Source organism: Coturnix japonica, chromosome 4 (assembly GCF_001577835.2).
Source record: "Coturnix japonica isolate 7356 chromosome 4, Coturnix japonica 2.1, whole genome shotgun sequence".
Lineage (NCBI taxonomy): Eukaryota > Metazoa > Chordata > Aves > Galliformes > Phasianidae > Coturnix > Coturnix japonica.
Window position 1 is genome coordinate 31,033,903 of NC_029519.1, and position 16,792 is coordinate 31,050,694.

At 43.2% G+C, this 16,792-nt stretch overlaps 1 protein-coding gene across 12 annotated transcripts in view; it reads right to left on the reverse strand.

Moving 5' to 3' along the window:
* The window catches only part of FAM13A (family with sequence similarity 13 member A), a 112,231-nt gene that overhangs the window by 51,326 nt on the left and 44,113 nt on the right, over window positions 1-16,792 (reverse strand). For 2 of the 12 annotated variants that reach the window (XM_015861222.1, XM_015861221.1), the window contains exon 1: window positions 2,860-2,972. The exons of the other annotated variants lie outside the window; for them this stretch is intronic. In XM_015861222.1, coding sequence (XP_015716708.1) covers window positions 2,860-2,897 — 38 coding nt within the window. In that variant the 5' untranslated portion in view covers window positions 2,898-2,972. Of the gene's footprint in view, window positions 1-2,859; window positions 2,973-16,792 lie in introns of those variants that run through there. 12 annotated transcript variants of the gene reach the window in all.

The window sequence follows — 16,792 nt, forward strand, 5'->3', positions numbered from 1 at the left end:
CTGCATAATGCATGCATACCTGTTGCATTATAATGGTTAAGAACTGTTACCAGGTAACCAGTGATTTCTGTTATTTGTTAAAAGCTCACAGGCCTCAAATAAAATTATCTAGCAGCTCATTTTTTTTCAGTAAATATTCACATTTTCTTGCTTAATCAAGTGGCCACCATATAAGAAAACATAAAAATAAAATAAAATAAATAAAAATAAAAATTAAAATTTCCACTTCTGTTTCCTTTTTCAGCCAGAGGCCCCTCTGCTGCTCATCTGGTAGTGCCAGGAAAACCCACGGGCTTCTGCATACAGCAAAGTCAGAGCTGGGAAAAGCCAGAACCCAACTGATCAAAGGTCAGCCTGGAAAGCCAAAAATTTATACAGCGTTTTGTCATAGGCTACGGCTACTATCTTCATTCACGAAGATGAGAACCACTGGATTGAATTTCTCTTAATTATACCACCAGAAAACCAAGCAAACACACCTCACAAGTTCCCTCCACTCTCAGCAGGGGTAATTCCAGAACATACTTCAACGGTGTTTCTAAAACACCCCAAGTACGTTGGAAAGAAAGTGATAACAAAGTCCAAAGGCTCAGACTTATTTACAATACAGCTTTATACACAGATGTATTCCCTAATCTGTTTGAAAGAATACAGTCTCCACTACAAAAAGAAAGAAAGTGCAGTGGAAGAGATGTGTTCTCAGGCTAAAACATTCTGTATTTGTGAAAGAGCCCAAGGAGACAAAGCACTTAGGTGAATTCCACAACCCCAAACGCTGGCTGCATATGAGGCAGCTCATGCAGACAACTGCTGTTGTACAAATGAGAAACAGACCAGGCACACTCCCTTACTTGTATCAGATGCACAATGTAGAAACATTTGTGATGGCTTCATTTTCCCCAGCCATCAATTTGAGCAAAGTGCAAAGCAAGAGAAGCACTGGACACAAGCGAGACCTCAGCACGTACCTGGATTCTTATCTCCTACAGAAACTGACAGTGCAACTGGCAAAGGCAGCCACAGGTTTCAGCTTCACACGGCTTTTGTTAGACCTGCAATACGCTGAGCTAGAGTAAACGAACTCAAACACTCATTAACAGTGTTACTAAAGCTCTAACTAGGAATCTAGGTTATTAAACAAAGCTAGCTGCCATTCAGAAAACACAGTAATCTATTAGTAACAAAAGAGACAATTGCTGGTGGAGAGGTTATTGGAAAAGCAGGAATGCAACCAGAGTGCCACTTAGGGCACCTTTCACAGTGCTTAGGCAACATAGTACCTATTTCAGGAAAGAGTTCAATACATTTGGCCTTCTGCCTTTTCCTGTGCAATGAAACACAACCCTGAAGCCCTATTGTCACTCCCTCGCAGCTGGCTACCCTATCCCTTCATGTGCCATTCCACAGGCGTCTATATAAAGAATAAAATGACGCGGTATAGTGCATATGGCTCTAGGCAAGCACATGATATGATTTTCAGGTAGACAAACTCACAGCTTACAGACAACGTGGTATCTGCCTGTGCACTGTGCACAGCCAGCTGTCAGTGCAGCAGCACCCTACCTGTCTCAAGGAACCATAGTGACTGACAAGGATCTGCCCTCCTGAAGCAGAGAAAAATCCCCAGAGCAAGAACCTCCTCAACAGCAAAAGGGTGCACTCAACAAGGAGTAGACAATGTTCTAAGAGAAAGAATGGGGTGCTTCACCTCCAACAACAACAACAACAACAACAGTGTACTTATACTGAAAATAATCAAAGAGACAAAAGAGAAGGCAGTTTTGTAAATCTATTTCTTTTTAGCTGCAAAGTCCTGATAACTCTGTACCACGATTAAGCTTTAATACAAATCTTCACTTTCGAAGCAGTGTGCATTTCTAATTGATCAAGGGTTGATGCATGCAACAACAAACCCCAGTGTTTAATTAAGGCTGCCCTGGGAAACTTATCTCCCCCTGGGCTGCATACATGCATCTGAGAGCATGGTAACAACCACTTGTTCTGCCTCTGTGTATAGTACCCAGAGGATCTGGAACACAAAATGGTTAAAAATACGATGTGAGCTGGCCCTGCAAATAGGCACGATGGGCTATGACTGCTTCTTTAAGACATCTGAACTGTATTTCTGCTCCTCTGCAGTCATCAACCTGGAACTCCATAACAGCACTCCCACAGAACGGACTTTCTCCACATCCATCTGCAGAGGACACCAAGATATCAACAGTTCGGGCAGCGATTCCAGCTGTTATTTTATGAGTAAACAGCAACTTCACGGCTCTGTTGAGACGGCACGGCCGTGGTGCTGAAAAGGCGTGTCGAAGTGCTTACGGACCGCTCTGAGGCTGTGGGGAGATCGGTGCTCACCATGCGGCAGAGAGGCTCGCGTGATGCTGAGAAGTAAAAGAGCAATAGAAGGCCACGCAGGGTCTCTGTGAGAGCCCGGCGTACTATGCCCCGGCCCTGGGATGGCTCTGGGCGCTGCCATGCCAGCACCCCTCTGCAGCCATCCGTTCTCGTACGGCACATGCCGGAGCAGCTCGGCGCTCGCAGCTGGTGCTGAAGGGAGGCGTGTCCCAGCGCCGGGGAAACAAAACAGCCTTTTCTTCCAAAAACCGAACCTCCCTGTTGTGTTTTCGACGCACACACAGACCGCCCTACGTGGGCGAGACCCCCAGGGGCTCGCGACCCGGGGCTCCTCCGGGCCGGACCGACCATCCCGCGCAGCCCCACGGGGAGACCCGCGGGCACCCCGAGCCTCCCACAGCCGCAGCCCCTCGTTACACACTCTCCCCAGCGCCTCACTACGACAGCCCCTCGTTCGGCACGGCCGGCTCTCCCCGCAGCCGGCCGGACACGTACCTTTGCAGGGGCATGACTTCGCAGGCCATGCTGGCCATGGGGCTGCTCCGCCGTCACTCTGCCGGCCGCGCCCGCCCGCAGCGCCTGGCCGCGGGGAGCCGGCGGCGCGGCCCGGCCCCGGGGAGGGGCGAGGGGCCGCCGGCCGATGGTTGGCGCTCCCGAAGCCCGCCCCGATGCGGAGCGGCCCGGCCCGGCCCCCGCTTGCCGCCGGGCTGGCCCCTAGGTGGCACCGCGCCGGCGGAGGCGAGGCCCGCATGAAGGACCGGGGCCTGGCAACGCCGCTGCATTGCGGCGTGGGTGGGAGAGCTGCCTGCGGGATGGGCCTCTGCCCGGGGGAGCGCGTACCGGGGAGAGAAGCTCTGTGTGAATGCCGTATCCTGGAGGGGGATAAGTTGCTTCTCTGATAAGACGAGTGTTGTTATCACAGTTTGGGTTATTCCTACTCTCCCGATAACCGAAGCAGCAATCGCCTCTTTGAGCTGCTGTGCCGGCGCTGCTGTTACAAATTTGATCCATTCAGCACAATTGCAGAGGAAAACAAACTCATACACATATTATTCTAAAGATTTATGACGTTGGCTGCTCTCCATACACAAGAAATGTCCCATGCAGAAGCCTAGTTACCACAGCATGCTGCCTTCTAACAAAAACACCACCGAAAGCTTGGGTATCAATGTTAGTTGATGTGACCATCATGCCCCAAGCACGTGAATATCCCCCAGTAGATGGCTGCTACTCCCATGGATGCAGCATTCTGCACACACCATGCCACGCTGCTGTGCCTGTCTTTGCTGTGTGTAGGCATTTATGGGCACTGTGACTGTAGTGTCCCTTTATACTGCAGGAGGTACGACTGGAGTGTGACTGTTATGGAGCAGCTGGCTGATGAATCCCAACACACACTGAAGGAATGTATGAGAATGCTTCCTTTACTATTTGAAATTAAGTGGTAGCATTGTAGAAGTAGAATTTACATTATTGATGTTCCCTGTGGGACACCCTCAAGAACTACTGTCTCTTCTGTATCTGTGGCTGCTGACCAAATACTGCTCTCAATCAATGCATCAGACCATTTTACCTGGTAGAAATTTGTGGAAAAGAACACTACACAATAGCGTGCTACACTTCATTTCTTCCATGACATAGCAGCCTTGGAAAGCACACAGTAAAAAATCTGCAAGGTCTTGCACTGAGATATCTGATGGATTCTAAAGGCACATACCCAGTGTTTTAAGTTTAACCTTTGAACCTCCTCTGCCCAAAAAATCCAAGGAATCACCTTCAATTTTCTCTAGCATCAAACAAACACTTCTGCTGCTGAACAATGTTATTTTATCAGTATCGGGGGAAAATCCTGAACTGATGAGGGGGCACAAGAAAATGGAGCCTTTTGACATTTTAGGTGGTAAAAGCCCGGTGGTTAATTCCCATATAGCCAGGCTTACCAACTTTCTACAAGTCAAGTCCGTATTAAAAATACACCTGCCTTCAGTGGCAGACCAGGGAGAACTAGCACTGGTTTGGGGGAAAGCTGTGGCAAGAGCTAAGTCCCTGTACATTTATGATTTCTATACAGATGTAGGTCATGAGAATGATGCAAGAGCCACAGCAGCTTTCTAGAGAAACCACAGGCACTCACAGATTAACAGAAGGACATTTTACATGGACGCCTAACAGATCTTGTCCTTTCTCAGCAGGAGGCAGGAGTGTTCTGTATCTTCAATGCAAAAGCAGCAGGTAGCTGCAGCCTCAGAAAGCGGTGGCATGGAGTGGAAACACAGAGGTCATTTGAGAAGTGGCTCTGCTTCAGTATGCTCAACTGTTTAATATTTGCTTCTGTCAGCAGGCTTGCTGGAAGAAGTGCATTAGTAATGCTTCTGTCCACTGCCTCAGCACAAGCCTGTTCTGCTGCAGCATGGTCATGCCAGGCACAGCAAAGGGCCCCTTTATTTTTCTGGAAAGGGAGCAATGCTGATGAAGCACTCTGCCTTCAGAGATCTGGCCTGCTCTTATCTGTGTCAATTAAATGAATATCTTCATGACTTCCTGTTAAATTAAATGTGCTATAAGCATGCTTAAGCAACTGAAATCATGCAAGGAAGATTCTACTCTGATAGACAAAAGTGCTTCAGTATAAAACAAAAGCACCTTGTACTGTTTCACGGTTTGATGATAAATCAAATTACTCCCTTCCCGTCCAGCCTTTTTTTATATACTCAGAATTATTCATAGTTTATTACACTCCTGTAAACTGAATGTTACCATGAGGATGCCAATTAAAACAACAAGAAAAAAAATGAATTCACATTTAATAAAGGACTCATCTACATAGGGAAGGAAGCAGGGTTCTCTGGAGCAGCTTGCTGAACAAATGCAAGTGGGATAACTAATAGCTGCTGTGCTCTCAGTTTATTTCTTAGCTATTTTGCTTCAACTTCCATGTGACTTGCTTGTATAAATGAACTTAGAAGTGCTAACATCCACAACAAAGAATTCACTAGCAAAAAGAAGCACTGTAATGACCAAAAAGATTAATTTATGAATTAGCATCTGTGAAGGTCAGTTCCTGGCCATATGCTAAGATCAACCAGATGCCTTGGGAGAACTATGACATTGCTCAGTGCACCCTGTGCCATCAACACCATCAAATCTACCTCCCATTCTTGTTCTCTTCTTTTGGAGTTCCCTTCATAGGCTTCCAATTTTATCCTCTTTCCTTATTTGCACCTTCAATATTGATGAAAACATCACGACAAAGTAGTATTGTAGCAGACCCTTCCCTGCACACCCACAGGCATAAAACTTCAATACCCATTAAAAACAAGATGAAAAATGCATCTGCTGGACTTTTGGTAGCCCTGCTGGTTTCCCAGGGTTTAAACTCTTTCTGGAAGATCTGCAGGTATTACAATAAAAGATTCTCAATATCAAAGGGAGTGAAATGTTAAGAAATATTTTGAAGCACAAAGGCCAACCACTCATGACATCAGTGCTGCCTGCACCTCAAACAGCAGGAAGAAGCCTGAAAGAGCTCATCACCTTGCATCAGTTCCCTCTAAATCTGCCACCCTGCTGAAACAGCACAAAACTCCTTAATACTTAATCTGTGCCACTTATGTGTACAACCACAAGCAATGTATTTGTGGCACACAGTAAGCAGATAAAAGCTGTCAGAACATTGTAGTCTTATCTCCAAACAATTCCATTTCCTTCTGCAGATGTTCTTATGCCAAAGCCAATGTGCTACTGGACATAGGTAAAGATTACTACCCTTCCCCCAGTCCTCTTGCATAATTCAAACAGGATTATCACATATGAAACCTCGGATTGTGCAACATTTTGTTTGGGATTTGGTTATACATACTCATTAAATCTATTTTCCCATGTCAAAGATGGAAAACAAAGCCTCTTCTGCAAGTTGTATGCAATTCTTACATCCCTACTGCTTGCTCAGAAAGCCAAAACCATTTGTTGGCAGCTACAATTCACTGCAGTGGCTATTTATGGTACCACCAAATAAACACGTGGAGGATACAGCCACATACCCTTCTCCATCCCCACTGGAGGCTTTTAAACCTGGACTCAACCCAACTGTGTATCATCAAATGCTTATTAGGGAAAGAAGCCGCCACTTCTATGCAGTTCTCATCCAACCACAGAAAATCATGTTCCAGAAAATAAAGTAAGCATGGTGGGTGACACAACGGTCTCAGGACAGGCATAGCATCTTCTCCATGGACTCTACATTCCCGAATGTACTTTGACTATTTCAGAAAAACAGACAACAAATAGTAGTAAAAATGATTAAATTCCCCCGATGCCAACACATGCCACTACACTTCAGCACCTGGGCAAGGCACCATCTGGGTTCACACCACTTGATCTGAAGATTTATTACTGAGATTCAAGAAAGAAAAAAATATACACTGGCTGGAACTAAAGATGAATAATCTCTTCTGTTTCTCTTCTGCTATCAATGAATGAACACACATTTGGAAGGGAAGTGTCCAATCAATCACCATTATAGAATTGCTTTCTCTTCTTTCTTTCCTTTCCACACACTGCTGCACAATGAGTAACTTTCTCAGCATATAAAGCAACAAAAGAAGAGAATCTGTGATCAGCAAAAACTGGAAATATACCTGATTTAGTTAATGGACTTTATGAAGATGTAGCTGTGTCTGCCTTCTGAAAAGCAGTTATCCCTTGGCTCACTTCACTGTCATTCACAAATTAAATATTATTATTAAAAAATCTTGCCTGGTCTGGCAAAATCATAAATTATTTAAGGTGCAGGAGTTCTGCTTAATGCTACTGATGTACTGTTCTAGTACTTACTAAGGTACATTAATAATTGCCCCCTTGCAGAAACACGAAATCCAAAGCAAAAAACAAAGATATGACCACATCTTCAACAGGTTGAAAATTAAAGAACATTTCAAATTACCACTGATTCAAATTTTAAAGTGCCACCATTTACACACACATGCTTGTATCAATACATGTATTTTTCTCTTAAGAGTATCTGTGCATATAAACAACAGCAATTACAAATGCAAAATACTCTGGAAAACTTCACATAGACCAAAAGATTTGTGTGCACATATGGAATGAGCAAGACACAAGTAAATAAAAACCATATTTGGAAACTGTAGCTCTTCATGTCCAAACAAAGCAGACAGATGATTAAATAAACCCTGTCCAAAAGAACACAGATGGGGGAAAAGAGCAGGAATAGGAAGAAAGAGCAACTAATCTGTCAAAAATAAATTCCAGTGAATAGGCAATCCTCTGAAAGTGAGTGAATACTAACTGAATTTTCAAGGCTAGTATCCAGCCCTATCTTGCCTACTGATTTTCTCAATGAACAGAAATGAAACGCAACACAGTTCTGGTGGTTCTGTCTGTGTGCTGTGTGCATGCTTTTGTACAGCCATATAGGAGTGAAATTTGGGATAAAGAATGCTTAGCATTATCTGGGGGGTACAACATCATGCTAGAGCAGCATTTCCATACAAGCTCTCAGTCACTATTTTGCTGAAGAGATTAATGTCACCAATGTATGCATCAACATGGACTGCCACTTGGACAAGCTGTTTTAATTTGTTACTAGTGTGGCTGCTAATGAGGGCTCTGATCAGTTCAGGAATTCCCATTCACAAGCAAGTTGTGAAAACCTGAAGAGTGCTCAGAGACAACCCAGAAAGGGAATGCAAAAATGAACGCCCACACATTTAGTGCTTTTCAAATTAAACAGACCGTGTATGCAGGCAGGAAATGTTAATATTTGAACTACCACTCAAAAGTTGAATGAGATCCACTGGCTGGAAGTCAAGGATAGACAAATTATGACTAGAAACGAGACATTTTTAAACAGTGAGGACGACTAACTGCTGACACAATTTATCAAACACATTTTTCTACCAAGAGGAATTTTAGAATCAAGAATGGACAAAGAAAGGATAAAATAAATGTTATATTGCAACCACAGCAACTGAATTGAGGTGGCAATCTATTCAGAATGAGCCGTGGTTCTCTCACCTGCAGAAATCATGTTGGAATTTTATTTTGTTTTCTTTTGACCCTAAAAATGTATCAACACACAGATACTGCTGCCATTATTTCTCTTCAAATGAGACACATGCTATCAATTATGAGAACATTCTGGCACATTTTAATATATAATCAATTGCTATTGTGGTTTCTCTGGATTCTCCCTTGGGCTTTTTAGTCAGTTAAGACAGAGTGAAAGAGCTCAATATCAGCAACAGATTGCAGACAGTTATTCAGCCATCATTCATAAAGGATGAGAAAATAATGGGGTTATAGCAGACACTATTGTCTGCTGTCAAAGTAAAGGGAATCACTTTAGTCCTCATCTCTGTGGCTAATTTTTTTCCATGTAATATGGGATTCTATGGGTATAAGTAATGAGGAAGGGTGATAGTTTGGTCCTTTGTTACAGAACTATTCCTCTAAATAATCCAAATTACCCATTTCAAAAATCTCTTAAAAAAATAAAAATCCATGATTTCTACTAAAAGTATTAAATAATGAGTATAGAACAAACAAAGTACATACTTTTCACAGTCTTACATGCATTCTATCACAACATTATCTAATTGAGAGAGTTGCAATGAAAAGCTGCTTTCAAATGTGAGGAGGAAAGGACCAGTCACTCAAGGATGCTCATACTAAGACTGCTGAAACTTGCTGGAAAAGGAGGAAAGTAAATGAGAAGCTTCTCAGATCTCCTCACCTCAGCCAACCGATAAGATCGTAAGTACATTTCCCACAGAACAGGACATCCCAAGCTCCCAGGAGCCCTAGGTTAGCTGCTGTGGCAGCTTTCCATTAAGCAGCAGTGTCCTTTGTAAGCACTGCCACACCCACTGCCAGCCGCTTCAGCTTGTTCTAAAGACTCTCTCCCCATGGGATAGCCCAGAAATTATTTCTTGGCCTCCATCCTGGAGAAGGGGGAGGACTGGGAGCAGGTTCCTAAAGGGTTTTCAGTGAAAGCATCACGTAATGACTGGCTGTGCCAGCTAATGTGCTGTGGGAACACGGTAAAGTGTGCTGTACTGCAGTTCAGTAGGCTCTTCCCTTGCACCTGTTAGTTCAAGTGCCAGAGCATGGAAGACTAAGTAAACAAGCAGAAGTCTGATCTTCCATCACGTTATTTTCAATGCAGGCTTTTTCTTAAATCTCAGCTAATCTAATGAGTTGGTTCTTCTGAGCTATATCTGGGGTCCAGATAGCCTGCAATCACATCCTCATTGGGGAACAAACCTCCTTTGCTACTCAAACGGGAAGCTGTTTTCTTGTCAGATGATTAACGTGAATTCAAGACCAAGAAGCAGCTGGGATGATACTGGAGAGAGTGGGAGGGGCTGATGGATTTGCAGACTGGTATGGTACATCAAACTGCTGAGGCTGAATAAAGCACATGAGCAGTCCTCACAATTTAAGTTTTGTCAATATGGCTTTTTACTTCACTGAAAGATAAATAACCTTCCCTGTTGGCAAGGAAGGCAGTCTGGAAGAGTTACCCTCCAGAAAATCTTCTAGAAATAACTCCCCTTCTTGGACTCATGACATAACAGAAAGGAATCCTCACTTTGCAAAAGTGTCCCAAGAGCCCTTCTGGCAAGCAAGACTGGTGATAGGAAGTGATGTCTGGGCTGAGACTTGGCAGAAGAGACGTACTGGTATGGAATGAGCTAGGTGAGAATAACTTGATCTCTGTCTAGAGCTGGAAGACACATCTACCACGAAAGCAAGAGATCCTGGCCAGAGGACAACTCTGACCAGGTCTATCACAGCCTGACTGCATTTGCCTGGAGAACAGCTCTCTCAAATCCTGTGTTTCTTTTCTGTGCTCAGATACACGTATATCAATCAACATGAAATATTGTTTGTGTGCAGCATGATACAATGATGCTGGGCTCAAGTAATGTTACCAGCAGCACAGTTCTCTGTTGTACCCGTCACATGTATCGCCAGCTTTGCAACTAACCACTCCATATGTGCCCAAGCAAACATGCTCCTATTCTGCTGCAGGCCAGTCTGAATAATGATAGGAGTGGATAGCAAAGGGAATAAAAAGGTTCAGTGTAAGCCCTTATTTAAGTATGAGGAACACCCAGAACATGAGAAAGGCTATAAGCTTGCAAATGTTGAACTCACCTGCACGGGCCTGGAGGAAAAGACCTACATTGTCCAAATCAAACACATCATTAAGTGGAATGCTAGCAGGAGTTTAGAGGACATTTCCCCTATTTTGTATGATGCTCACTAGCCCTCTCAGAATGGTGAGCACTTAATTCATATTTCTATCTTTATTTTTTCCTATTTAATGATTTCTGGATTTTTATTTGATTTTTTTTAATTTTAATTTTAATTTTTTTTTAAGGAAGCATCTATAACTGTTATAAAACATAGGAGAAGTGCACCCAACAGAGTAAGGTGAGTCCTAACCCTAATGCATGACCATAAAAATGTGACCTTTATGAGATACTAATCCTTCCACATGCAACAAAAAACTCCTGCATTATGAGAACCTGGAGACTGTGAAAGGAAGTAAGGAATCACTGGTAGAGTCTCTTGTCTCCAGCAGTCTTGTCAAAGTAGAAACTGTCAACATCCAAGCAGTGCTTAGTGATTTCCTCATAATCATCTAGTGGCTTCTCTTTGGAGTTATCCCTAGTGCAATTGCATCGCTTCCTGCATGTGCAGAATGCCAAGGAATACTTTAGTGCAGAAACAGAACTATCTTCACACCTCCAACTGCAGCACTTTCAAGCCAGGAGGAAGGCACTGAGCCAATGTGAGAAAGTGCAATTTGCAGATAAGCAGTTAGTCAGAAATCCCATTCCTCACAGCAGAAAAAAAATGAAAGGAAATCTGTCATGGCTACTGACCATGAAAGAGGAGAATTTTACAACACTGAACCTGTTCAGATACAGATGCAAGCAAAGTGACGAGCACTGAATGACATCACTGCCCTGCCACCTCCAGTCTTTTCTTACTAAACAGAAAGCAGACCAATGTGATTAAAAATATACATGTGTGTAATGGGAAGTCACTGCTGAACTCCATCAGCATGCAGGGCAATGTGCTGAACACAACGTCCAAATGTAAAATTATTGGAGCTGAACCAGGAAATTGCAACAGCAAGCAAACCTGGTTGAGAACGTGCTGACCTCGGTATGCTGATCTTCCTGCAGCCTGGCTGCAGGAAGTAGGCCAAAGTCCCTTCTGGGAAGCAGCACAGGAAAGAGCACCTCACAGCTTCAGGTGACTGAAAACTGCTTGCTCTGCAAAGCTACCGGAAATGAGGCATGCTGTGATGACCTTCCTCAGCTTAACAATGCACTGGGCACACCAGGAGACAGGCTGAAGAAACTATAGCAAAGGGAACTACTCACTCATTGCACTACAAGTATGTAAAGCTGCAGTGCAGAGTTTCTACCTTTTCCCTAGATACTAGTAAAAGAGATAGTGACAGGTGTTTTTTTTTTTTTAAATGCAAATACAGAAGACAAATCAATTTCCAAAGTAGGCTTAAATTCCTTATTATCCATGGTGTGTTTTCCCATGAGAGGTTGCTGATCTTTGAGTTTGAAAAGGACCTCAAAATTGCCAACAACTCCTGTATAGCAAGAACTATTATCAGCTACCAGCTTCATGAGATGAAGGGACTTTCTTGTCACTGCAAAAGCAGATAAGAAAGAAATGAACAAGATGACAAAATAAAGAATCCTTCTAGCTGTGAGAGCAATACCTGAGATATGTAAGGGAGGCTTTTTTTTTTTTTACTCAGAGACAATTCAGGTCATTACTCAATTACTGTGAACTTATGGTAGTCCCTTTCTAGATTCTAAGGCTGCTGAATGCTGTCCCAAGAAATGGGAAGAGCTAATGCACTTTGCTTATCAGCTAAAAGAACAACTTTTTCCCCCCCTATATGTTTTATGGCATTTAAGAGCTGATTTTTATATGTATCAGGGGTCAGACCTTTGGCTTATGATTCTTGCTGTTTCCAAAATGAACCTCCACTTCTGAAGCACAGGTCAGGGGATCAGATGTAAGATGTTCTCCATCCCACGAACCATAATTTGTGACCAGGTAAATCTTGTATAGAATGGCAGAAATAAAATGATGACATAAATAGGAAGGTACCTAATGGGTAAAGCCTAATCTAAATCAGTAACCTGTGCAGGGTGCAAATGCTTGAAAAAGTAAACTGATATCCACCCAGGTGACTTGCTTGGGAAAAAATCTACATAATTACATGTTACTGTGGCTGTCATTACATGGGCAGCAGAGAAGAACTGAGGAAGAGCTGACACCACACCCTGACTCACCACTCACAGTCACCTACCTTGGAGAGAAACATAAATCACATGTCTTTGTGGCTGTGTTTTTAGAAAACTGAAAGCTTTTCTTAACAACTCATTATGTAATGCAGTTCCTAGTGCCAGCATCTCACAATGCAAGAAAGAAGGGAATTGATTGCATAGGAGGGTGGAGACAAATGTACTTTCAAAGTTAAATGAGTCAGCTTGGAAAAACTAACTCAATACAACCTAAAGAGAAAAAGGGACAAACAGCAAAAATACCTTACACTGAAGAAATCCCCAGTCAGGGGACCAAGCAGGGTGTACCAGAGACTGCTGCTAAACCATCCAGAAGGTAGCCACTCTCACCACTTCCCCACCAAACTCCCTCTAGACCTTTGTTCCTTTCCTGAGCAGTTTTCTCGAAGAATCTGGGTCTTTCAGAAGGCAATCCTGTGTGTCTTGGCTGCAGTCCTGTATGTATGTAAACCTGGCAGCAAGGCTCCTGAGTGATAGGCAAATTATTACTTTGGATAGGGACTGAATGTACTGCCATGGCAGGCTGCAGAAACCCCAAGCCTAAACCAAAATAGTCAGCTAAACAAACACCAGCCCCCCTGCTTGATTTGTTCTGGCAACAACAGGAACCCAAATTCTTATCACATGCCAGAGAATAATGGTACGTTTTGGCTTGCCTTGGTTTTAAACCGCAGCTGCTGAAAGGAAAGCCAACAAACAGGGAAAGTGTTTATAGTAAGCACAAACTTCTCAGTGTACAAATACATGTGTTTTCATAACTCAGCAATTAACAGCTAGAACATGCAGTCTTGTAAAGAAGAGTGCACAGCAAGGGTACACAAACCCACCCTTCATTTTAAGGAGGACAACACAGCATGTATTTGCAGAACACAGGACAGATATAAGCATCTCTGTGAACAAAAGGTTGATGTAAACAAAACTCTCAGAGAATCTGCACATGTTAGAAAGCCAACAAAGGTTATCTGTGCTGGCAAATCTCGTTGCAGCTGTGTCTGCAGTTGCAAACAAGAATTTATGATCTTTGGCACACAAAGAGATGGCTAGAAGGTACTGGAGAAGGCGGGTTGTTTACGGAACGGTTGCAGTGGCTGTTCTAGTGCTTCAACTCCCAGAATCTGCAGAGTGTTTTTCACAAAGTTTGTCCGCCATACATATGCAGATTTCACAGCACCTGATGATTACCAGTAAGGTAAGGTATGTGGTAAGCACTCCTTAGATCAATAGTTCCACCTAGGGAGCATGCACAGGGCCTAACAACTTGGCAAACAACAGGGTGCCCTCCCACAGATAAATCCTCCTTGAAAACAGTACTAGAACTGCAAAGACATATATAGCTCCATTAAATGCAGGAACACCAGTATGTGGAAAAGCCTATTTTAGTGCCCCTTCTGTGGCAAAAATATTAGTGAAAACAAAAGTCTGTAGACAGCAAGCATCTGGCACTTCTGAGCCAGCACTGGGAAAGCTGTTTCAGCTTGCCATCAGCAATCTCCTGCCCTGCACCTGGTCTGCAGGAAGCCTTCTCCCTCCTGCCTAAAAGCTTTTACTATTCTTTGCTGTTAAATGAATTTTAGCATGAAAGGCTAACAACAGTGTTTGTAAGAGGCCCTCCTACCTCTGTATTCACTTAAATCTTAATATATCCTGAAGTAAAATCCATTTGAACTTTTTATTCAAAGTATTGAAGTTTTAGAACCTTTAGACACATAGAATCGTAGAAACATCATAGAATCATCATAGAATGGCTTGGGTTGGAAGGAACCTCAAGGATCACCAAACTCCAACCCTTCTGCTGCAGGCAGGGCCACTAACCTCCATATTTCATACTAGACCAGGCTGCCCAGGATCCCATCCAAGCTGGCCTTGAACACCTCCAGGAATGGGACATTCACAACCTCTTTGGGCAGCCTGTTCCAGCACTTCACCACTTTCTTGGTAAAGAACTTCCCCCTGACATCTAACCTAAATCTTCCCTTCTTTAACTTAAAACCTTTTCCCTTGACATGCCATTAACTACCCTTGTAAAGAGTTGACTCCCCTCCTGTTTGTAGGTATTGAAAGGCTGCAATGAGGTCAGCCCACAGCCTTCTCTCCTCCAAGCTGAACGAGCCCAGCTCCCTCAGTCTGTCTGTAGGGGAAGTGCTCCAGCCCCCTGATCATCTTAGTGGCCCTCCTTCAGACCCTCTCCAACAACTCTCTCTTTCTTGTACTGGGAGCCCCAAACATGGACACAGTACTCCAGCTCATGAGGATAGAGTAGAGAGGGACAACATACCTCCCTGCCTCTGCTGGCCAACCCTCTTCTGATGGAGTCCAGGATACCATTTGCTTTCTGAGCTGCAAGGGCACACTGCTGGCTCATGTTAAGCTTTTCACCCACCAGGACCCCCAGGTGTTTCTCTGCAGGGCTAGTCACAAGGATTGCTCCTCCCAGTCTGTCTCTCCTATCCCTTCTTTTTTTCTTCCCTTAATTTTCTGGGATTTGCTCAAAGACAGGTATGTTTTTTTGTTAGTGCATAATTAGCAGTTTCCACTTTGCACACAGCTATAATAATGTAATTCTCAAGAGATCACATACATTGTATTCTAGTGGGGATTATGGGTACATACAGTTACTCTACCTATTCTGCTCAAAAACAACAACAACAAAAAAAAAACAACCACCACCCAGAACAAAGAAAACACCATACCAATTTTATAATATCATTTTCTTAAGATCAAGTCATGAACAGGAGGCAGATTTTATGCTCTGCAGTATGTCTTGACTGCAACAGATATTTCTCTTATTTCAAGTGACAGCAGCACTTTCAAAAGATTTCTGCAATGAGGAATATCATACCTGTAAAGAGGCATAGCACATCTTTCAACACTAACACAAAAATAAGCCATTCCAGAAGATACAGTCTCAACTGCAGCTGCTACTTAGTATGCAGAACACCTTTTTAATGTCAGCTATATAAAACACATACTGAGACATTATAAATAGTATTAAACATTGCTTAACAGCTAGAATTCTCATTTTCTCCCCGTAGACCTATTCTCTAACGTAAAATGAAAGTGACTGAAAATGAAAGACCTGTTACAGTTATTGCTGGGGGGACCTTACAGGCCTGTGTGTGGTTGGTTCCTCACTTTTACACGTGTGAGCCTGCTAAAGGTGGAGTTCTGCATCTACTGTTCTATCATAACCCTTCATCCCCTCCTAATCCACCCATATCATGGTATCTGAGCTCAGAACAGGAACAAACCACAAGCATTTTCATGAAACAGCAAAAGATTATCATTGCCAAGAACAACCTTTATTCTTTTCTAACAAAGATCATATGATAACTGAGCAGATACAGTCATTTCACTAAAACGTATCTGATAATTACATATAATTACACAATGATAACATTTATTTAAGAACTACTAGTACTTTGTGACAGACCTCCCCCCCCACCCCCCCCCAAGGGCTAGCAGTGTGTTTGTAAAGCACTTTATAGTTTAGATCAGATGCCAGAGTCCTTCTGCTGAAACAGGTGAAAACTACTGTAGCCTTGCACAGAAATATAACTAGATAATGTCATACAGTGAGCTTAGATTCCACAGGAGAGACACAAGGCTGCCAAAAACAGATTTAAAACCACTCCTGGTATATTATTGCACTACATTCACTCCAGGAAATCACGGTTTTGGATGAACAGACATCCTGCTACCCAGTTCTGTTAGACCTCTCTCTACTCTTCCTCTTAGGGGGTGACAAAGGGCCTCCTCCTCTGCAACTTGTCCAGCCCCATAATCTGCTGTCCTAGACTTTGGCAGAAAGCAGCAAGCACTACCTATTTCAGCAGCGGATTACTGACAGAAGAATACTAGAAGCTAACAGCAGTGCAGATACAAACTCAACCCAGTTAGATAAACACACACAGAACTGTGAAATGAGACAGAAAACTACAGTGCCCTTGAACAACATGGGATTACAAGAGAATTACTTTCTACAGCTTATTCATTTCCCAGGTAGAATTAGAGATCCAGACATCTTTTATTCTGAGGACTCAGCACAGAAACTGTCA